This window comes from Bubalus bubalis, chromosome 8 (genome assembly GCF_019923935.1).
Source record: "Bubalus bubalis isolate 160015118507 breed Murrah chromosome 8, NDDB_SH_1, whole genome shotgun sequence".
Classification (NCBI taxonomy): Eukaryota; Metazoa; Chordata; class Mammalia; order Artiodactyla; family Bovidae; genus Bubalus; species Bubalus bubalis.
This window is the reverse complement of record NC_059164.1, coordinates 32,195,474-32,220,212: the sequence shown is the minus strand read 5'-3', so window position 1 is coordinate 32,220,212 and position 24,739 is coordinate 32,195,474. Positions and strand designations below refer to the sequence as shown.

Sequence of the window (24,739 nt, the reverse complement as noted above, 5' to 3'; positions counted from 1 at the left end):
AAAACTTCTGTTATTAATAGATCAAACTGACAAAAATGTGACTAGTATTTGAAAAACATAACCAAGAACTGGAAAATACAAATTCTTCTCAATATAGAACATTTATTGAATCTAATAATAGAACATTTATAGAAACTAATCATACACTAAGCCATTAAGCAAATCTTATAAATTTCAAAAATATCTGCCATACAGACCACATTCTCTGATCAGAAGTCAATTAACATAGAAATAAAAGTGAAAATGTAAAAGCTATTTTCAGAAACATTAAAAATAAACTTCCAAATAACACAGATGCTAAAGAAGAAATAATAAAAAGTAAAAATTACCTGAAAATGAATATTAGTGAAAAGAAAACATAGCCAAACTTCTAAATGTAGCCAAAGCAGCATTTGGAGAGAAGGTTAAAAATCAACATAGGCAAAAACAAAGTTATTTGTTTTATTAGTCTATTTGAAAGACTAATAAAATTAACAAATCTCTGGCAATAGTGCTCATGAAAAAAAGAGAAAAAAACTAATAATCAATATTAGTGGTATAAAAGGGGACATCTGTATAGAAATAATACCAGGTAGTCACTAACAGAACTTTTGTTTATTCTTTAACAGCAATCTGAATTAAATGCAGGTGGCCCTCTGTATCCATGGATTCAACCAACCATGGATGGGAAAAAAAAAAAATTTAATTCCAGAAACTTCCAAAAAGCAAAATTTGAATTTACCAGGTGCTGACAACTATCTTGTTGAAAGTGAAAGTGGAGAGTGGAAAAGTTGGCTTAAAGCTCAACATTCAGAAAACGAAGATCATGGCATCCGGTCCCATCACTTCATGGGAAATAGATGGGGAAACAGTGGAAACAGTGTCAGACTTTATTTTTCTGGGCTCCAAAATCAGTGCCGATGGCGACTGCAGCCACGAAATTAAAAGACACTTACTCCTTGGAAGGAAAGTTATGACCAACCTAGACAGCATATTCAAAAGCAGAGACATTACTTTGCCAACAAAGGTCCATCTAGTCAAGGCTATGGTTTTTCCTGTGGTCATGTATGGATGTGAGAGTTGGACTGTGAAGAAGGCTGAGCACCGAAGAATTGATGCTCTTGAACTGTGGTGTTGGAGAAGACTCTTGAGAGTCCCTTGGACTGCAAGGAGATCCAACCAGTCCATTCTGAAGGAGATCAGCCCTGGGATTTCTTTGGAAGGAATGATGCTAAAGCTGAAACTCCAATACTTTGGCCACCTCATGCAAGGAGTTGACTCATTGGAAAAGACCCTGATGCTGGGAGGGATTGGGGGCAGGAGGAGAAGGCGACGACAGAGGATGAGATGTCAGGATGGCATCACGGACTCGATGGACATGAGTTTGAGTGAACTCTGAGAGTTGGAAAGGGAGGCCTGGCATGCTGCGATTCATGGGGTCGCCAAGTCGGACACGACTGAGCGACTGAACTGAACTGACAACTATCTACATAGCATTTACACTGTATTAGGCATCATAAGTAATCTACAGAGGATTCAAACTACACGGGAGGGTGTGTGTAGGTTATATGTAAATACTATGCCTTTTTATATGAGGGACTTGGGCATCTGCGGATTTTGGTATCCAGGAGGTCCTCAGAACCAATCCTCCAAGGATATCTAGGAACAACTGTATACCATATCCTTCAGAGGAGGTGGATGGCTGGTAAACTATGAAGACAGGGAGAAGGTTTTTTTGAAAAGCAGAATCTTAGCTTTTAACAATGCCATAAGGATGAACATGTGACTTATCTTTAGATCTCTTCGGTGAGCTTTGACTTTTTTTAAACCATTCAGTTGAATTCATCTATTTTAAGTGTGTCACAATGAAAGGAAAAATGGCAACTAACTAGAGGTTAAATAATTAAGAAGTTATAGAGGAAACTGACAACTGTAGAAAAGAATATAGAAATCAACAACCTAAATAGACTGATAAGCATTAAGCAAGTAAATTAGCCATTAAACTGCATTTGTGTATGCACTGTCTTGTCCCTGCCCCACTCGACCCAGAGTTTCTACTGGCAAATTCTCCCTAATAGAGTATTTCAAGACTATGCAAAATTCTTACAAGGGTAATAAAAGATAAAACACCTTCATTTATTTAATGAGGTATATATAATCTTGATAACAAAAAAAGTACCAAGTATCAAACAGAAAAATGATAAATTTTGCTCATCAACTCAGAATCAAAGCTTACCACTAGGGCTGCCCTGGTGGCTCAGTGGTAAAGAATCTGCCTGCCAGTGCAGGAGACACAGGTTCAATCCCTGGTCTGCGAAGATTCCACATGCCGCAGAGCAACTAAGCCTGTGTACCACAACTACTGAGTGTGTGCTCCAGAGGCCAGGAGCCACAAGTACTGAGCCCACGTGCCACAACTACCAAAGCCTGCACCCTGGAGCCCACAAGAGAAGCCACTGCAATGAGAAGCCCACGCACCGCAACTAAATAATAGCCCCTGCTTGCCACAACTAGAGCAAAGCCGGCACAGCAACCGAGAAGCAGCAGAGCCAAAAAGGAAAAAAAGAAAAATCCTAAATCTTATGAAGTATATTAAAATAATACATGGGGTCCAAATTAGATTGTTCCCAAGGATATATGGATGAATAAACATTAGAAAAACTACTGATGCAATTATTCACATTAAAAAATTAAAGACTACTGGTTCCAGAAACATAAAGTAGATGCTCTCTCCTGCTAAATACAACCCTAAACCCTGACATTATATATAAAACAAAGCGAAGAAGATTCTGAAGGTGGAGAATTAAAAAAATGGACTGACTAGGGACCTTGGAACTCAAGAAATGACACAGCAGTTAAGTCCCTCTGTAACCTGAAAAACAGACTTGCTTTCTCCTCTGGAATTTTCTCAATTAAATTTGAGGGTGGAAAGAAACATTGTAACACTGTCTAATGTGGTTCTAAATGTATGTACAGGAAACAGCTAAAATAATTTATAAATAGAGGAGAGTAATGCTCATGAAGGAAGGTAAAGTTTTTAAGTTTCACATTGGAAAATGATGATACCAACAGACTGTGACAAGTTATGTATATATAATACCTAGAGCAATCACTACTATACACACACACACACACAAAGAGATACACTCAAAAACACTATCGATTAATAAAGATGGAATTCTAAAAAGTTTTGAAACAATTCACAGGAAATAGGAAAAACAGAAATCAAAAGCAGAGGAAACAAACAGAAAACTACAAAATAAAAGGAAACTTTCTTGAGTCTATGTTTACATCTTTTGCCAAATTTCAGCAAAATTTCATTATTTCTTTGAGTACATTTTCAGTCTTGTCCTCTCTCTCTCCTTCAAGGACTCTGATGGCAAGAATTTTAGACCTTCTGTTATGATCCCACAGATCCATGAGGCTTTTTGTTTAAGTATCTTCTTTCTAATTTTAGATTATTTTGAGTCTCTGTTATTTAATTAGGAAGTTTCGATTGCTTTGTCTTCCAGTTCACTGAGTCTCTCCTCTTCCCCCTTCACTTTCCTACTGAGCCTAACCATAGAACTTTTCATTTTGGTTTTGTACTTTTCTGTATCAAAATTTCCACTTGTTTCTTCTTTTTATCTTCTATTTCTTTGCAGTGTTTTTCTATTTTTCACTTGTTTCAAGAACGTTTGTAATTGCTCAGTGAAGCATTTTTGTCATGACTGATTTGTGATCTGTATCAGTAATTCTAACACCTTTTATCATCAGTATTGACATCTATTGCCTTTTGTTACACATCTTCCTGGTTCTTGGTATGAAAAGCCATCTTGGAATGAAACCTGGATATGTTCATACTGTGTTATGAGACTATGGATCTTATTTAAACCTTCTGTTTTAACTGGCTTTCTGTGACACTGCTCCAGCAGGGGAAGGTCATGGGGTGGAAGGCACCACACTTCATTACTGACATGTAGAGGGAGAAGTTCAAGCTTCCTGGGGGCCTTTACTGACATTTCAGGGAGGAGTCCTCATTATCCTGGGGTGGAGGTGAGAGTATAGGCTGGCTGACAATGCACTGGGAGCAGCCTCATCATTGCTGGGTGATGGTCAAAGACATAACTCTCTAATACACCTCATTGCTGCTGGGTAGGGATCAAAATCCATGGCAACCCACTCCAATACTCTTGCCTAGAAAATTCCATGGATGGAGGAGCCTGGTGGGCTACAGTCCATGGGGTCACAAAGAGTAAGACATGACTAAGTGACTTCATGACACAAGGGATCAAAATCCAGGCTCTCTATGAACACAGTATGGGAACAGGTGAGAAGACAAGGCTCACAACCAGTGAGGAGGGAAGAAGTGCCAGCTCTCTGCTTGGTCTTCTCTGATACCACACTGTGGTGCTGCTGAGATACTCTGTTCTCATGAGGATGGAATTCTAAGTTCTCCACTCAGCCTTTTCAGGTCTGGGTTGGGGTGATGCCAGTTTTTCTGTAGTATTTGGCTAAAATGGAGTAGACTGTGTCTAAAAATTCTATCTTGCCAGTGTGTTTTATTCCTTCTATTCCTGGTCTTTTAGCTAGAGACAGCAGATCTTTGTCAGACTGTGTGTGTGTATGGGCATCCTCCTGTTGATGCCCGCAGGCTACTGGCTTATCCAGTACTCAGTGTTGGATATAAAGCAAGCAGAGAATCCAAGAGACCTGCCACTATGCCATTCCTAAGGAACCAAAGGCCCTAGCCTTCTTCTCCCTACCTTTCAGAGTCTTGTGTTTTATAGGTCTAGGGTTTAATGGCAGAAATAGGGGAAAGTATGTCCACTTTATCTTCCTGAAAGTAGAAATCCTCCAAAATTTTATTTTTATAGCCACTTTATCTATCTCTAGAATGAATGATGAAGGGGACTTTCCTGGTGGGTCCACGGGCTAAGACTCCCAATGCAGGGAAGCCAGGGTCCACCCCTGGTCAAGGAACTAGATATCACATGCTGCAACTCAGAGTTTGCATGCCACAACTAAAATCCCACATGCCACAACTGAAAGATCTTGCAAAAGGCAAATGGCTTCCCTGGTGGCTCAGATGGTAAAGAATCCGCCTGCAATGCCAGAGACCTGGGTTTGATCCCTGGGTGGGGAAGATCCCCTAGAGAACGGCAGGACAACCCACTCCAATATTCTTGCCTGGAAAATCCCACGGACAGAGGAGCCTGGCGGGTCGCAACGAGTCGGACATGACTAAGCAACTAACACTTTCATACTTTCATACGGCAGCTAAGACCTGGTACAGCCAAATAAATAAATATTTTTAAAAAATAAATGAGAATGATTAGGAAAATAATACTTCATTTGTCCCTATCAAACTTGATCTCTAGCAACTGATTTAGAGAATCTAAAACATAAGACAAGCAACAGTTAAGCTTTTAGAAGCTTTGGGATTTTACTTGGCCTTTACTTAAACACAAACAAAAGTGTGATGTGGGAATCAGAAAGTCACTGTAATCTCAAACTCTAGCCAACACAGAAGTTACCCTATCTGAAGCACTTTACTCAGCTCTGAATACCAGATTTTAAGGTCCAGTAAACCACTGAAGAATGAGACTATAGTGGTTCCAGAAGACTGAAAGAACTAGAGATACTTCACCTGAAGAAAGAAAAGGGGAACTAAGGAAAAAGGATTACGTAATAGCGACTTTTAATATGTATTAGGCTCGCAATTTTAAAAAGAGGCAGCAAAGCACGGTCACCTAAGCTGACTTCTTATATTATACATCAGAATTTTCTAACAATCTGAACTGCCCAAAAAATAATGAATAAGGCTGCTGTACTATCCTTTGTTCCCCGATATCAGAAGTATTCAAATGAAGACCGTATGTCCACCAGCTGGAAATATCGCTTGGTGGATTGCTTCAGTAGGAGACAGACTAGTGATTTTTAAGCTATGATTAATGGTGCTGCCTGAAGTGGTACTGTGGAGGTGGGTTGTGATTGCTGCTGAGCTGGAAAAATGCCTGATATTCCCACCCAGCTTCAACAAGACCTTCCACTTACATATCCAGCATCTTCAGTGACTTTTATTAAGGGAGGTGGAAGTGAGCTGGAGAAAAGGATTATGCTTTAGAGCAAAAGTTAAAAAATGACTGAAGTGAAGACATGAACTAAGGCTCCTTTGAACTTTCCATTCTGTGATCAATTCTTAGCTCACAGCTATATTCCAGAAAAGTAAGATCATCATCTTATTACAGCATTACTGCAGACGACATTAATATATGTGATTTTAAAAGTCTTGTTTTTTTGTTTATAATGGGCTGTTAGAATGAATGATGCTCCCTCTGCTACCTGTGTCAGTACAGCCTATAGTGGGCCTGGGGTGAGTTTTTGTTTTTCCTCTGAAAAAACTGATAAACTAAACGCCTTTTTATTAAAAAAATTAAAAGTAGCTACAGAAAAGTAAGCCTTGTAAACCCAGGAAATTATACATTTTAAACTTCTTCTATCAAGGAAAGAACAGAAAAAATTAGTTGTTACACTAACTAAATTATAAGTGAACACACTATATTATCAAAATAATTATATAACTTTTGCAAAACTAAAGGCAGTTTGTTACATATTAGAATAGCAAAAAATGGGCAATACTATATGAAACTTTCTAGACACCTGAATCTTTAATAAACTACCTTATCATGAAAGTTGCAGATCATTTCATGATTCATATCCATACTAACAGCAGTGACCACCATAGTTGATCTACAGGAACTTTTTTAAAAGCATGTTCTAAATTATTAATCTTACCAAGCTTAAAAAATTCACAGATTTCAGAATCATCATTCTTACTGTCATTCTAGTGGAATTCTTATCCATAAAATAACTAGAGATTGTATTCTCAACACAGCAGTCCACTGGCTTCTATAGAAATAACATTTATGGTGAAGAAGTCAGTCTAAAGGTCTACAATGTGTATTTTGCTGAGAAATGATTCAGAAAATGGCAGAAAGATGTGCCACTTACATAGTAGTGAGTCTACCCCATCACTCAGCATGGCTAGATCAACATGGTTTGTTTTCTTTGTAGTTTATGTATTTTGTGAACAAATTAAATGCTAAATGGTATACCAAATCAAGGGAATTAAGGTCTTATGATAAAACCTTTGTGGAACATTAAGATACCTCAAACATCACTGCATTTCACATGTTTTAAAATATTATTTGTAAATTTACATATAAAGTTTTAAAAATGATAACACAATATAGTAACTGAAAATATTTCAAAATATTTTCAGACACTTTGCTTTCATAAAAACTTATTTTCTCATAAAGGGTAACATGGAAAATTTAGAAAATATTAAATAGCAAAACTAAGAAAAATAAATAAACCTTTAAATATACACAACAATGAACTTTAACAGAAAAGCACCAGTGATTTTTACGGATCCCATTTTAAGATGCAAAGGGCTAAATGAATTCAGATTTTGTTACCCCATTTAACATTTAATTAAATTCAACCGTTTATTATAAGCCTACAGGACTGCTCAACTGATTTAAACAATTATAGTAAAAATTGATGCTTTCAGCACTAAAAAGCAAAAAACAGAATTAACTTTCAGATTAAATTTGAGATGCTCATAAATTATATCACCAAAACATTACTTATTTGAAATTACTATACCATTAAGATCGTAAAGATAATAAAAACTTAAGTGAAAACATCTAATGATCAAATTTCCTTTAGGGAATGTAGGCAACTGAATTAATGTGATAGAGTTATCATTTATTACTACTAAAATGTATATACTACATACTATTTCTTGATGTTATCAGGTATATTATACAGATGTATATTTTTAATTTAAAAGTATCATATGTCTGAAGGAACACAGTTTTCATTTTTTCTTTTAAATTTTAAGAGATTTATGTTTCTGACATAAATACATTTACTGATTTTTTTTTTAAGTCCAGCATCTCTTTTACACAGCTCTTTTTTAATCTACTTACTGCTAAAAAATTTCCAAAGATTTTGAAATTTAATGAAGAAAAGATTAAGCAAACAACGCCTGGTGCTTCTTTGTAAACTGATTAAAATACCAACTAGTAATCTTTGAAGATGAGTTACCTTTTAATTTAAGCTTTTATTTTAATTACATATAGAAAGTGAATCTGGTTCTTGTATGTGGCAATTAATATTCAACATTTTTAATGCATCCTGGAAATGGGTATAAATTCAAGAATAGATTCTTTACCAGGGACATAGCCAAAAGATTAGGTGTTCATACAGTTTTTTGTTTCTCAAGATGCTGCAGTCTAAATCACACTAAACCGTATAATTTCTAAAATCTCAAGCTTGTTAATAACAGAACTGTTAGAAAACAAATAATACATTAGCGCTATTACCTTTCAGTCGGTGACTTAGAATCTGTTCCAAAATGGCTGCAAAGTTGTTAAATTCAGGAGAAGAATCATCAATTGTCTCAAAGCAGGACCGATCAATCAGGGTCTTCACAGAAAACCTATGGGGAAAAAAACATTATTATTGCTTTTAAGTAAACGTGATTCATTCACCAAGTAAGAAAAATGGGAGGAAAGCAATCTAGAGAAATATTACAGAAATGTTTTAAAAGATTATATGCTCTGAAAACTCCATATACTCAAATTCACTCTGTACACAGAAAATTTACAGAAATATCAGCCTTTTTGACTTATATATTTACTATCTGTTGACTGCATTAAGACTTAGAAATAGTGCACTGTCCTCAGAGCCATTAAAATCAGAATAAACAAAATGACCTAAATTATTAAGTCCAGAGCCATAATACAACTTATAAGAGTTTAAGCATCAAACCAAAATGCTTTTAAGAGTTTTGGAGAACAAAATCAATTAAGATAGGATTTGAGTATTCATTAAGTGTAGATCTCAAGTTTTTATGAACTACAACAGGAAAACTTATAACTCTGTAAAGTACACTGTATTTTTCCTTCTCTTCAGAATGCCCTTTGTCTCTATTTCTGACTGCCAAATACCAATGCATTTCCCAAGACTCAGCTTAAATGCCATCTTTTCAATGAAGAATTATCCTCTACATATTCCTAGCTCAAAGTAGCATCTTGTTTGTATCTCCTTTAAGAGATGATTACAACTTATCTTACTGCTATTACTTGTGTTGTCTATCTCTATCTTAAAGTGAAAGTGAGTGAATCACTCAGTCGTGCCCGACTCTCTGCAACCCCGTGGACTGTAGCCTACCAGGCTCCTCCCTCCATGGGATTCTCCAGGCAAGAGTACTGGAGTGGGTTGCCATTTCCTTCTCCAGGGGATCTTCCCAACCCAGGAATAGAACTCGGGTCTCCCTCATTCCAGGCAGACGCTTTAACCTCTTGAGCCACCAGGGCAGAAACAAATCTTTTGTGTGTTTATATCTTCCTTAGCACATAGGACAATGACTTGAAAGATACACTCTGTAAGTACCTGTTGTTATATTTGTAAGACCTTTTTTGAGGGAATGGCAAAAAAGGCCAATGTCACAGTAAGACAAAAAAGAAAGTTCTTGATTTCTAACATGTATACCTTCCTGGAACCACAATCAAAATCAGGATCTGGAGCAGTTCTGTTGTCCCTAGCACCTCCCTCACGCTATCCCTGTATCACTGGAAAAGACCCCAATGCTGGGAAAGACTGAAGGCAGGAGAAGAAGGGGACGACAGAGAACGAGATGGTTGGATGGCATCACCGACTCGAAGGACATGAGTTTGAGCAAGCTCCGGGAGATGGTGAAGGACAGGGAAGCTGGCATGCTGCAGTCCATGGGGTTGCAAAGAGTAGGATACTAATAAGCAACTGAACTGAACTGATCCCTTTATTAGCATACTATCCCTTTACAGTCACACCCTATGAAGGGTGAATGTCTAAGTAAAGACAATCAGTAGCGTAGGAAAAGGAGTAATGATGAGAACTGTTAAATAATTAGGAAGTTAAACTATGGACTTCCCAGGTGGCGCAAGTGGTAAAGAACCTGCCTGCCAATGCAGGAGACATAAGAGGTGCAGGTTCCATCCCTGGGTCCCGAAGATCCCCTGGATGAGGGCACGGCAACCCACTCCAGGATTCTTGCCTGCAGAATACTGGAGAGAGGAACCTGGTGGGCTACAGTCCATAGGCTTGCAGAGTCAGACACAACTGAAGCAACTGAGCACACACACACACACACACACACACACACGCGCGCGGGAGATAAAGGAGTACAAATTGTTCCTTAGTTTTTAGGCTTACTGGCAATGCTCATTCACCCAGGACAAAAAATACAACACATAAGTATAAAGGAAAATATAAAGATATTTGTTTATATGAGTTAAATAAAGGCAGTCCTCCCTTTGCATATGAAAATGACTGTGCAAACTGAAATCATGCAGTGTGATCACAATAATCAATAGAAAGAATTACAATTATTCTCTGCCCTTCACAAATTTTTATCAAAACATTAAAAACTCTCTGCTGGCTATAATGCACAGGGAAATGGAAGAAACAAACATTATTTAGTACACTGTAATTTAAAACATGAGCAATATTGAGAATTAAGGGGTCTTCTTTGTAAAAAAAAAAAAAACGTATCTAGAACAGTTTGAAAAGTGTTTACTTTCTTCTCATTGTATAACTTAAAATGTTAGTATGAAGAAAGCTGAGTGCCGAAGAACTGATGCTTTTGAACTGTGGTGTTGGAGAAGACTCTTCAGAGTCCCTTGGACTGCAAGGAGATCCAACCAGTCTGTCCTAAAGGAGATCAGTCCTGGGTGTTCATTGGAAGGACTGATGTTGAAGCTGAAACTCCAATACTTTGGCCACCTGACACGAAGAGCTGACTCACTGGAAAAGACCCTGATGCTGGGAGGGATTGGGGGCAGGAGGAGAAGGGGATGACAGAGGATGAGATGGCTGGATGGCATCACCGACTCGATGGACATGAGTTTGGGTAAACTCCGGGAGGCCCAGGGACGGCGGGGCCTGGTGGGCTGCTGTCTATGGGGTCGCACAGAGTGGGACACGGCTGAAATGACTTAGCAGCAGTAGCAGCAGCATAGTACTATTTACAGCAACTGGAGCTCCATGGAGGAGCAACTATGTAAAAGGCACAGACAAAAAATAACTATGAAGTAATTGATGGAAGTTTGTCTCTTGTATCTAATAGACAAGTTAGATAAATACTAAGTGTAATGCATGAGTATCAATAGAAATAAAAACAAAGTAAACCAAAATCAAATTAAAGCAGGGACTTGAAATCCACTTTTGTTTCCTCTGCCCTTTTCATTGACAATACACTAGAAAAGTGCTGTCAATCTTCAGCAAACTTTTAACAATAACAAAAAAGTTTAATGTTCTTATTTCATAAGAGAAAGAAATGCTAAGTGTTCCTAAAATGAATAAACAAAAGCCATATAGTCTCCACCTCCATCTTTGACCTGAAAAGAAGGAAACTTCTCAATGTGTCTCTCTAATCTTTAATAGAACAGAATGGAATATCTAACTCTGTAATCACATTCAAGGTAGCAGTAATCTACCTCAATTTCAAAAAAGTATAGCATTTAAAATAGTAAGCACACAGGTAAAATGAACTAAAAATGATATTTAAAGATAACAGAGTGCTTATTTCACCAAAAAGAGCTAGAATTCAATTTCCACCTGTAGCAGCCTTGTAAGATTTCAGCCACTACTGTCCTCCAGGAATAACATAAAATTACCTAACAAATGTTCTTTGTAAAAGTGATAGGAAGGAAAAGTCATGGAGAGTAATATATATATTTTTGTAGCATCAAGAGCCACAGATCAATCAATAGTCAATACAATATGAATCTATCATGTTGTTTTAGTAGATTATCTCCTATAGGACACTATGTGCATGACAAAAATCTAAAATGGTGAATCTCGGAGCATCAAATTACTTGTAAGTCAATATGTGACTAAAAACCAAAACAAAAGCAAAGTGTAAATATCCTAAAGCATATCATTAGACACATTTTCTGTTATTTTCAAGCATGAAGATATTTTAAGGCTGAGAAAGCATTTCAAATAATTTCTATTATAACAAGGTTAATAATGAAGAAATTACTGTTTCCCAGCATTGCTTCATCATTTATAGCCTGCTCTCCTCCTGTCAACACAAATCAAAACTTCAGAAGGCAAATTAGTTCTTTAGAGTCCATGCTTTTACTTCTAGCTAGCCAAGTCTTCCCATTCAGCATTTACTTCTCCAGAATTATGCAGCTAGCTCCATCATGCCAGAATAGTGAGAATCTTTTCCTCCATAATCCAGTAACTAAGACATGTTATAAAAACCAAACCTGTAAAAAGAATTTCAGTACATCTAAAAAATATCACACAGATGCTGAGCTATTTCCTGATAATGATGACATTAATATTAGTCATCTATTTCCCAAAGAGTACTGATTTTAAAATAATGAAATGACAATTTGATGAATGTCTAAAAATACCAAATCAAGTCTAAGTAACAGCTTTCACATAAGAATTAAAAAGTAAAAAATTTACATAAAAGGGTCTTTTAATTAAATGCTGTTTTTTGAAATGTCTCTGTCTTAAAAGATTCTCTTTCCTACCTTCAATGTTCAAATAAAATTTTGTTAGTTCAGAAATTTTAAAAATGATTGTGACTAAAACCATCAAATTTAAGAAAGCAGGAACTACCTTTTTCCCTTTGGAAACATATCAAGAAAGATGTTTACCAAAACTACATTTAAAAAAAAATCTTCACTACACCCATTTAAATTAATTCCTTCCACAGTAAACAGGTTTCTAACATAACAGTAACAACAAATAATTAAAGGCAAAAAATGTGACAACAAAGTCAAAAATAAAAGCTTTTCCAGAAAAAACTAAAAACAGAGTTACTATATGATCCAGCAATCCCACTCCTGAGCATATATCCTCAGAAAACATAATTTGAAAAGATACATGCATCCTAATGTTCATAGAAGCACTATTTACAATAGCCAAGATATGGAAGCAAGTAAATGTCCATCAACAGATGAATGCATAAAGAAAATGTGGTACATATATACAACGGAATATTACTCAGCCATAGAAAAGAATGAAATAATGCTATCCGCAGTAATATGGATGGATCTAGAGATTATCATACTCAGTGAAGTAAGCCAGACAGAAAGACAAGTATCATATGATACCATTTATATGTGCAATTTTTAAAAGAATGATACAAACGAACTTATTTGCAAAACAGAAAGAGACTCACAGACATAGAAAACAAACAAGTTACTAAAGGGGAAAGATGGGGAAGCGATAAATTAAGAGTTTGGGATTAATAGATACATACTACTATATATAAAACAGATCACCAACAAGGACCTACTGTAGAGCACAGGGAACTATACTCAATATTTTGCAATAATCTATAAGGGAAAAGAATCTGAAAAGGAATATCTACATCCATATATCTGGATCACTGTGCTGTATACTTTAACAAGATATTATAAATCAACTATACTCAATAAAAAAAAAAAGAATCTTGTTGCAGGTCCCCCCCCAAAATGACTTCATGAAATATCTCACTCTTTATTAGAAAAGAAACTATTTAAAAGTAGAAATTCATCTTTAATATTTAAAGGCCCTGTATTAGTAATATACAAAGATGTATTCACATACACAGAGAAGAATCAAGTAGGAAAGAAATATATTTCCATCTCTTTAAAACAAGCTTACATAATCTTAACTATTTGTCAAACATGCATCAGAAAAATATTAATTTCACGAAATCAGATTTTCTTATCTATATTTTTATATTCCTTTATATGGAATTATACCTGAAGATAAACAAAGTACATTAAAGCATATAGAATCATTACATTTCAAAACCAAAAGGGGTTCAGAATAGCTATAATCATTTATGAGTGATATTTTAAAAAGTCACATAAGCATCCGAAGTGTAAGAGAATTCTTTCCACTACTACCACACCAAATTCACAGGATTCCTTATAATATATTATTATTGCAAGTAGTCTTTACCAAGGGGTGAGGTAACTATCCTCTGCCATTGCTGTATCTATTATCAATAATCTACAAGGAGATGGCTGCCAAGAGACATGATAAAATCCACCCCAAATGTAAAATAGTGACTATGGATGATAATGAGCACCGCATCCAGTTATCTGTTCATTGGAAAGCCTATTTCTTTTATTGTATACCAGAAACCCCTCCCAAATCTATCTCAATCAGCAATTCACCTTATTTTCTTTTAAAGTTTCATGACAGTTAAGAATTCCCAACAGTCATGTGTTTTCCCCCTTCATCTTTCCTAAAATTTAAATCTCCTTTATAAGTAGAAAAAAGCTTTTCACATACCCGTTTAGCAGGAGTCTCGGATTATCATCCACAGGCAAAAACCAACCAGTTGCCTGTTTCTATAAAGCTTTACTGAAACACAGAAGAAAAAAGTTCCAACCCTCTTCTCTGGAATATACACCCTGTAACTCAAAAGTCTCTTTTGACAGAGTTTACCACTTTTTTTTTCTTTATAAATTTTGCTTAGTGTAAAAAAATGAGAGACACAGAGAGAGAGAGGTATATTTTAAAATATTTTCCCCATGTGTACTATCAAAATTGCTTGTAAAACAGAACTGTAAACACCTAAGACTGAGATATCATATTAACATCTTGTATTGCTACATAACAGACTGACAACAGCAGACTGCACCACATGAAAAATAATGTGAAGCACTATCTTTCAACAAAAGGACAAGACAATTTTTTAAACATTTTAAAAATGTATTCTGTTATTGAAGGATAATTGTTTTATAGAATTTTGTTGTTTTCTGTCAAACCTCAATATGAATCAGCCATAGGTATACTTATACCCCTCCCTTTAGAGCTCTCTCCCCATCCCACTCCTCTAGGTTGATCAAGAGCCCCTTTTTGAGCTTCCTGAGCCATACAGCAAGTTCCCGTTGGCTATCTATTTTACATATGGTAATATAAGTTTCCATGTTACTCTTTCCATACATCTCATCCACTCCTCCCCTCTCCCCATGTCCATAAGTCTATTCTCTAAGTCTGTTTCTCCACTGCAACCCTGTAAATTAATTCTTTAGTACCATTTTTCTGGATTCCGTGTATACGCATTAGAATACAATATTTATCTCTTTCTGACTCACTTCACTCTCTATAATAGGTTCTAGGTTCATCCACCTCATCAGAACTGACTCAAATGCATTCCTTTTTATGGCTGTATATGTACAGCCATATGTATATTGTAAATATGTACCACAACTTCTGTATCCATTCATCTGTCGATGGACATCTAGGTGGCTTCCATGTTCTAGCTATTGTAATCAGTGCTGCAATGAATGGGATCAGATCAGATCAGTCACTAAGTCATGTCCAACTCTTTGCGACCCCATGAATCACAAAAGGCCAGGCCTCGCCGTCCATCACCAACTCCCGGAGTTCACCTGAGTGAACTCAGTGAGTTCATATAGTGAACTCACGTCCATTGAGTCGGTGATGCCATCCAGCCATCTCATCCTCTGTCGTCCCCTTCTCCTCCTGCCCCCAATCCCTCCCAGCATCAGAGTCTTTTCCAATGAGTCAACTCTTCGCATGAGGTGGCCGAAGTACTGCAGTTTCAGCTTGAGCATCATTCCTTCCAAAGAAACCCCAGGGCTGATCTCCTTCAGAATGGACTGGTTGGATCTCCTTGCAGTCCAAGGGACTCTCAAGAGTCTTCTCCAACACCACAGTTCAAAAGCATCAATTCTTCGGCGTTCAGCCTTCTTCCCAGTCCAACTCTCACATCCATACATGACCACAGGAAAAACCATAGCCTTGACTAGACGAACTATTGTTGGCAAAGTAATGTCTCTGCTTTTGAATATGCTATCTAGGTTGGTCATAACTTTCCTTCCAAGGAGTAAGCATCTTTTAATTTTATGGCTGCAGTCACCATCTGCAGTGATTTTGGAGCCCAGAAAAATAAAGTCTGACACTGTTTCCACTGTTTCTCCATCTATTTCCCAAGAAGTGATGGGACGGGATGCCATGATCTTCGTTTTCTGAATATTGAGCTTTAAGCCAACTTTTTCACTCTCCACTTTCACTTTCATCAAGAGGCTTTTGAGTTCCTCTTCACTTTCTGCCATAAGGATGGTGTCATCTGCATATCTGAGGTTATTGATATTTCTCCTGGCAATCTTGATTCCAGCTTGTGCTTCATCCAGCCCAGCGTTTCTCATGATGTACTCTGCATAGAAGTTAAATAAACAGGGTGACAATATACAGCCTTGACATACCCCTTTTCCTATTTGGAACCAGTCTGTTGTGCCAAGCCCAGTTCTAACTGTTGCTTCCTGACCTGCATACAAATTTCTCAAGAGGCAGGTCAGGTGGTCTGGTATTCCCATCTCTTTCAGAATTTCCACAGTTTATTGTGATCCACACAGTCAAAGGCTTTGGCATAGTCAGTAAAGCAGAAATAGATGTTTTTCTAGAACTCTCTTGCTTTTTCCATGATCCAGCAGATGTTGGCAATTTGATCTCTGCTTCCTCTGCCTTTTCTAAAACCAGCTTGAACATCAGGAAGTTCACGGTTCACTTATTGCTGAAGCCTGGCTTGGAGAATTTTGAGCATTACTTTACTAGCGTGTGAGATGAGTGCAATTGTGCGGTAGTTTGAGCATTCTTTGGCATTGCCTTTCTTTGGGATTGGAATGAAAACGGACCTTTTCCAGGCCTGTGGCCACTGCTGAGTTTTCCAAATTTGCTGGCATATTGAGTGCAGCACTTTCACAGCATCATCGTTCAGGATTTGGAATGGCTCAACTGGAATTCTATCACCTCCACTAGCTTTGTTCGTAGTGATGCTTTCTAACGCCCACTTGACTTCACATTCCAGGATGTCTGGCTCTAGGTCAGTGATCACACCATCGTGATTATCTGGGTCGTGAAGATCTTTTTTGTACAGTTCTTCTGTGTATTCCTGCCATCTCTTCTTAATATCTTCTGCTTCTGTTAGGTCCCTACCATTTCTGTCCTTTATCGAGCCCATCTTTGCATGAAATGTTCCCTTGGTATTTCTGATATTCTTGAAGAGATCTCTAGTCTTTCCCATTCTGTTGTTTTCCTCTATCTCTTTGCATTGATCGCTGAAGAAGGCTTTCTTATCTCTTCTTGCTATTCTTTGGAACTCTGCATTCAGATGTTTATATCTTCCCTTTTCTCCTTTGCTTTTCACTTCTCTTCTTTTCACAGCTATTTGTAAGGCCTCCCCAGACAGCCATTTTGCTTTTTTGCATTTCTTTTCATGGGGATGGTCTTGATCCCTGTCTCCTGTACAATGTCATGAACCTCATTCCATAGTTCATCAGGCACTCTATCTATCAGATCTAGGCCCTTAAATCTATTTCTCACTTCCACTGTATAATCATAAGGGATTTGATTTAGGTCATACCTGAATGGTCTAGTGGCTTTCCCTACTTTCTTCAATTTCAGTCTGAATTTGGCAATAAGGAGTTCATGGTCTGAGCCACAGTCAGCTCCTGGTCTTGTTTTTGCTGACTGTATAGAGCTTCTCCATCTTTGGCTGCAAAGAATATAATCAATCTGATTTCGCTGTTGACCATCTGGTGATGTCCATGTGTAGAGTCTTCTCTTGTGTTGTTGGAAGAGGGTGTTTGTTATGACCAGTACATTGTCTTGGCAAAACTCTATTAGTCTTTGCCCTGCTTCATTCTGTATTCCAAGGCCAAATTTGCCTGATACTCCAAGTGTTTCTTGACTTCCTACTTTTGCATCCCAGTCCCCTATAATGAAAAGGACATCTTTTTTGGGTGTTAGTTCTAAAAAGTCTTGTAGGTCTTCATAGAACTGTTCAACTTCAGCTTCTTCAGCGTTACTGGTTGGGGCATAGACTTGGATTACTATGATATTGAATGGTTTGCCTTGGAAACGAACAGACATCATTCTGTCGTTTTTGAGATTGCATCCAAGTACTGCATTTCGGACTCTTTTGTTGACCATGATGGCTACTCCATTTCTTCTGAGGAATGGGACACATGTGTCTTTTTCAATTTTGGTTTCCTCAGAGTATATGCCTAGGAGTGGGATTGCTGGGTCATATGGTAGTTTTAATCCTAGTTTTTTAAGGAATCTCCATACTATCTTTCACAGTGGCTGTATCAATTTACATTCCCACCAACAGTGCAACAGTATTCCCTTTTCTTCACACCCTCTCCAGTATTTTCTGTTTGTAGACTTTTTGATGATGGCCATTCTGAGCAGCATGAGGTGATATCTCATTGTGGTTTTGATTTGCATTTCTCTAATAATGAGCAGTGTTGAGCGTCTTTTCATGTGTTTGTTAACCATTTGTATGTCTTCTTTGGAGAAATGTCTGTTTAGGTCTTTTTCCCACTTTTTGATTGGGTTGTTTGTTCTTCTGGTATGAGTTCTATGAGCTGCTTTTATATTCTGGGCTTTTGTTTTGGGGGAGATTTTTGATCACAGTTTCAAATTTAGTGCTTGTAATTGGGTTGTTCATAATTTCTATTTCTTCCTGTTCAGTCTTGGAAGATTGAACTTTTCTAAGAATCTGTCCCTTTCTTCCAGGTTATCCATTTTATTGCCATATGGTTGTTCATAATAGTCTCTCATAATCCTTTGTATTTCTGCATTGTCTGTTGTAACCTCTCCTTTTTCATTTCTAATTTTGTTGATTTGATTCTTCTCTTTTTCTTGATGAGTCTGGCTAATGGTTTGTCAATTTTGTTTATCTTCTGAAAGAACCAGCTTTTAGTTTTATTAATCTTTACTATTGTTTCTTTCATTTCTTTTTCATTTATTTCTGCTCAGATCTTGATGTTTCCTTCTACTGATTTTGAGGGTTTTTGGTTCTTCTTTTTCCAGTTGCTTTAGGTGTAAAGTTAGGTTGTCTATTTGACGTTTTCCTTGTTTCTTGAGGTAGGATTGCATTGCTATAAATTTCCCTCTTAGGACTGCTTTTGCTGCATTCCATAGGTTTTGAGTTGTCATGTTTTCATTGTCATTTGTTTCTAGAAATTTTCTGACTTCCCTTTTGATTTCTTCATAAACCTGTTGGTTTTTAGAAACATATTGTTTAATCTCCATGTGTTTGTGTTTTTTAGATTTTTTCTTGTAATTGATATCTAGTCACATAGCACCGTGGTTGGAGAAGATACTTGATATGATTTTAATTTTCTTAAATTTACTGAGGTGTGATTTGTGACCCAAGATGTGGTCGATTCTGGAGAATGTTCCATGTGCACATGAGAAGAAGGGGTATTCTTTTGCATTTGGATCGAATGTCCTGAAGATATCAATGAAATCCATTTCATCTAATGTATCATTCAAGACTTGTGTTTCCTAATTAATTTTCTGCTTTGATGATCTGTCCATTGGTGTGAGTGGCATGTCAAAGTCTACTATTATTGTGTTATTGTCAATTTCTCCTTTTATGTCTGTTAGTGTTTGTCTTATGTATTGAGACACTCCTATGTTGTTGCTGCTGCTGCTGCTGAGTCGCTTCAGTCATGTCCAACTCTATATTTACAATTGTTACGTCTTCCTCTTGGATTGATCCCTTGGTCAATATGTAGTGTCCTTCCTTATCTCTTATAATGCTCTTTAGTTTAAGGTCTATTATGTCTGATATGAGAATTGTAAAAAAAAAAACAACAACAAAACTTTCTTTTGAAAGTAAAAAAATACTTTATTTTGCTTCCCATTTGCATGGAATGTATTTTTCCATCCTCTCACTTTCAGTCTATATGTGTCTTTAGGTCTGAAGTGGGTTTCTTGTAGACAGCATATATATGGGTCTTGCTTTTCTATCCATTCAGCCAATCTGTTTCTTTTGGTTGGAGCATTTAATCTATTTACATTTAAAGTAATTACTGATATATATGTTCCTATTGCAATTTTCTTAATTGTTTGGGGTTGGTTTTGTAGATCTTTTTTCTTCTGTTTTATTTCTTGACTATATAAGTCCCTTTAACATCTGTTGTAAAGCTGGTTTGGTGGTACTGAATTCTCTTACCTTTTGCTTGTCTGAAAGCTTTTTATTTCTCTATCAATTTGAATGAGATCCTTGCCAGGTACAGTAATCTTGGTTGTCAGTTTTTCCCTTTCAGTACTTTAAATATATCCTGCCATTCCCTTCTGACCTGCAGAGTTTCTACTGAAAGATCAGCTGTTAAGCGTATGAAGTTTGTATTGTATGTTACTTGTTGCTTCTCCCTTGCTGCTTTTAATATTCTTTCTTTGTGTTTAGTCTTTGTTAGTTTCATTAGTATGTGTAGGACAAAACAATTTTTTACAACTTCTTTAAATTAGAAAGTATTCAAACAAAAAACAATTTTCCATCTTAAATTAATTCATTTGATTTCTTATATGAATAATTTCCAATTAAAATCAGCTTAATAAAGAATACTTTCACTGGACACCTGTATCACATATCACTTTGGAATTCTTCTTTGTCCAAAACAAATGAAAATATTCAAGTAATGTATTTTAACATAAGTAAGCTATCAAGGCTTCCCAGGTGGCTCAGTGGTAAACAATCTGTCTGCCAACACAGGAGATGAGGGTTCGATCCCTGGATTGGGAAGATCCCCTGGAGAAGGCAATGGCAACTCACTCCAGTATCCTTGCCTGGGAAATTCTATGGAGAGAGGTGCCTGGAAGGCTATAGCCCATAAGGTCACAAAAAGATTGGGACAATATTTTGCAACTGAACAATAACAATGACAGGTTATCTAGTAATCTAGATAGACAGTTCTACTACTGAAGCTATTAGATTTTTTCGTTTCAATGCTTATTTTTTTCACAGTTTTTAAAGGTTTTCAGTTCAGTTCAGTTCAGTTCAGTCACTCAGTCGTGTCCAACTCTTTGCGACCCCATGAATCGCAGCACACAAGGCCTCCCTGTCCAACACCAACTCCTGGAGTTCACTCAGGCTCACGTCCATCGAGTCAGTGATGCCATCCAGCCATCTCATCCTCTGTCGTCTCCTTCTCCTCCTGCCCCAATCCCTCCCAGCATCAGAGTCTTTTCCAATGAGTCAACTCTTCGCATGAGGTGGCCAAAGTACTGCAGTTTCAGCTTTAGCATCATTCCTTCCAAAGAAATCCCAGGGCTGATCTCCTTCAGAATGGACTGGTTGGATCTCCTTGCAGTCCAAGGGACTCTCAAGAGTCTTCTCCAACACCACCATTACCTGACATTCCACTGATAATTACTAGAAATTATTTGCTATATTCCTCATGCTGTACAATATATCCCTGTAGCTTTATATCTAGTATAAAATATATTAAAAAAAATTTTTTTAAAGCATGTACTTCTTAATCTCCTACCCTTACATTACCCCTCCTCCAGTCATCCACCCACTGGTAACCACTGGTTTGCTCTCTGTATCTGTGAATCTAAATCTATTCAATGTTTAAAACCCCTAATTAGAGATTATTCATAATGGTGGCTTTTTTTTTTTTAAGAAGTGAGAGTGGTTCATTAGTTTACCTTCAATCTTGTTTTAGAACTATCCACTGCTACTATACTATCAACAATTATATGCCAATAAAATGGACACCGTGGAAGAAATGGACAAATTCTTAGAAAAGTACAACTTTCCAAAACTCGACCAGGAAGAAATAGAAAATCTTAACAGACCCATCACAAGCACGGAAATTGAAACTGTAATCAAAAATCTTCCGGCAAACAAAAGCCCAGGTCCAGACGGCTTCACAGCTGAATTCTACCAAAAATTTAGAGAAGAGCTAACACCTATCCTGCTCAAACTCTTCCAGAAAATTGCAGAGGATGGTAAACTTCCAAACTCATTCTATGAGGCCACCATCACCCTAATACCAAAACCTGACAAAGATCCCACAAAAAAAGAAAACTATAGGCCAATATCACTGATGAACATAGATGCAAAAATCCTTAACAAAATTCTAGCAATCAAAATCCAACACCACATTAAAAAGATCATACACCAGGACCAAGTGGGCTTTATCCCAGGGATGCAAGGATTCTTCAATATCCGCAAATCAATCAATGTAATACACCACATTAACAAATTGAAAAATAAAAACCATATGATTATCTCAATAGATGCAGAGATAGATTGACAAAATTCAACATCCACTGATGATAAAAACTCTCCAGAAAGCAGGAATAGAAGGAACATACCTCAACATAATAAAAGCTATATATGACAAACCCACAGCAAACATTATCCTCGATGGTGAAAAATTGAAAGCATTTCCTCTAAAGTCAGGAACAAGACAAGGGTGCCCACTTTCACCATTACTATTCAACATAGTTTTGGAAGTTTTGGCCACAGCAATCAGAGCAGAAAAAGAAATAAAAGGAATCCAGATTGGAAAAGAAGTAAAACTCTCACTATTTGCAGATGACATGATCCTCTACATAGAAAACCCTAAAGACTCCACCAGAAAATTACTAGAACTAATCAATGACTATAGTAAAGTTGCAGGATATAAAATCAACACACAGAAATCCCTTGCATTCCTATACACTAATAATGAGAAAACAGAAAGAGAAATTAAGGAAACAATTCCATTCACCATTGCAACAAAAAGAAGAAAATACTTAGGAATATATCTACCTAAAGAAACTAAAGACCTATATATAGAAAACTATAAAACACTGGTGAAAGAAATCAAAGAGGACACTAATAGATGGAGAAATATACCATGTTCATGGATTGGAAGAATCAATATAGTGAAAATGAGTATACTACCCAAAGCAATTTATAGATTCAATGCAATCCCTATCAAGCTACCAACAGTATTCTTCACAGAGCTAGAACAAATAATTTCACAATTTGTATGGAAATACAAAAAACCTCGAATAGCCAAAGCAATCTTGAGAAAGAAGAATGGAACTGGAGGAATCAACCTGCCTGACTTCAGGCTCTACTACAAAGCCACAGTTATCAAGACAGTATGGTACTGGCACAAAGACAGAAATATAGATCAATGGAACAAAATAGAAAGCCCAGAGATAAATCCACGCACATATGGACACCTTATCTTTGACAAAGGAGGCAAGAATATACAATGGAGAAAAGACAAACTCTTTAATAAGTGGTGCTGGGAAGAGTGGTCAGCCACTTGTAAAAGAATGAAAGTAGAACACTTTCTAACACCATACACAAAAATAAACTCAAAATGCATTAAAGATCTAAATGTAAGACCAGAAACTATAAAACTTCTAAAGGAGAACACAGGAAAAACACTCTCTGACATAAATCACAGCAGGAACCTCTATGACCCACCTCCCAGAGTATTGGAAATAAAAGCAAAAATAAACAAATGGGACCTAATTAAACTTAAAAGCTTCTGCACAACAAAGGAAACTATAGGCAAGGTGAAAAGACAGCCTTCAGAATGGGAGAAAATAATAGCAAATGAAGCAACTGACAAGTAACTAATCTCAAAAATATACAAGCAACTCCTGCAGCTCAATTCCAGAAAAATAAACGACCCAATCAAAAAATGGGCCAAAGAACTAAATAGACATTTCTCCAAAGAAGACATACAGATGGCTAACAAACACATGAAAAGATGCTCAACATCATTCAATATCAGAGAAATGCAATCAAAACCACAATGAGGTACCATTTCACACCAGTCAGAATGGCTGCGATCCAAAAGTCTACAAGCAATAAATGCTGGAAAGGGTGTGGAGAAAAGGGAACCCTCTTACACTGTTGGTGGGAATGCAAACTAGTACAGCCACTATGGAGAACAGTGTGGAGATTCCTTAAAAAACTGGAAATAGAACTGCTTTATGACCCAGCAATCCCACTGCTAGGCATACACACCAAGGAAACCAGAATGGAAAGAGACACGTGTACCCCAATGTTCATCGAAGCACTGTTTATAATAGCCAGGACATGGAAGCAACCTAGATGTCCATCAGCAGATGAATGGATAAGCAAGCTGTGGTACATATACACAATGGAGTATTACTCAGCCATTAAAAAGAATACATTTGAATCAGTTCTAATGAGGTGAATGAAACTGGAGCCTATTATACAGAGTGAAGTAAGCCAGAAAGAAAAACACCAATACAGCATACTAACGCATATATATATGGAATTTAGAAAGATGGTAACGACAACCCTGTATGCAAGACAGCAAAAGAGACACAGATGTATAGAACAGTCTTTTGGACTCTGTGGGAGAGGGAGAGGGTGGGATGATTTGGGAGAATGGCATTGAAACATGTATAATATCATATATAAAATGAATCGCCAGTCCAGGCTCAATGCATGATACTGGATGCTTGGGGCTGGTTCACTGGGATGACCCAGAGGGATGGTACGGGGAGGGAGGTGGGAGGAGGCTTCAGGATGGGGAACACGTGTATACCCGTGGCGGATTCATGTTGATGTATGGCAAAACCAATACAATACTGTAGTAATTAACCTCCAATTAAAATAAATAAATTTATATTTTAAAAAAATAAAATCTTTTCAAATACTCTCTGCATAGTGGAATTAAGTTAGAACTCAATAACTAAAAACAGAAAGTCCTCAGCTGTCTGAAAGTTAATCAGTACCTTTTAAAATAAACAATGAGTCAAAGAAGAAATCCCAACAGAAAGTAGAAAACATTTTAAATTAATTAATAATGAAGATACAAATTTTAAATCTGTGTCTGACTCTGCGACCCCATGGACTATAGCCCATGTGGGTCCTCTGTTTGTGGAATTTTCCAGGTAAGAC

At 37.0% G+C, this 24,739-nt stretch overlaps 1 protein-coding gene across 5 annotated transcripts in view; it reads right to left on the bottom strand.

Annotated features, from left to right (window-relative positions):
- The window catches only part of LOC102406256 (RUN domain-containing protein 3B), a 190,740-nt gene that overhangs the window by 154,186 nt on the left and 11,815 nt on the right, over nucleotides 1–24,739 (bottom strand). For 4 of the 5 annotated variants that reach the window (XM_025290984.3, XM_025290982.3, XM_025290985.3 and 1 more), the window contains exon 2: nucleotides 8,352–8,467. The exons of the other annotated variant lie outside the window; for it this stretch is intronic. In XM_025290984.3, coding sequence (XP_025146769.2) covers nucleotides 8,352–8,467 — 116 coding nt within the window. The remainder of the gene's footprint in view (nucleotides 1–8,351; nucleotides 8,468–24,739) is intronic. 5 annotated transcript variants of the gene reach the window in all.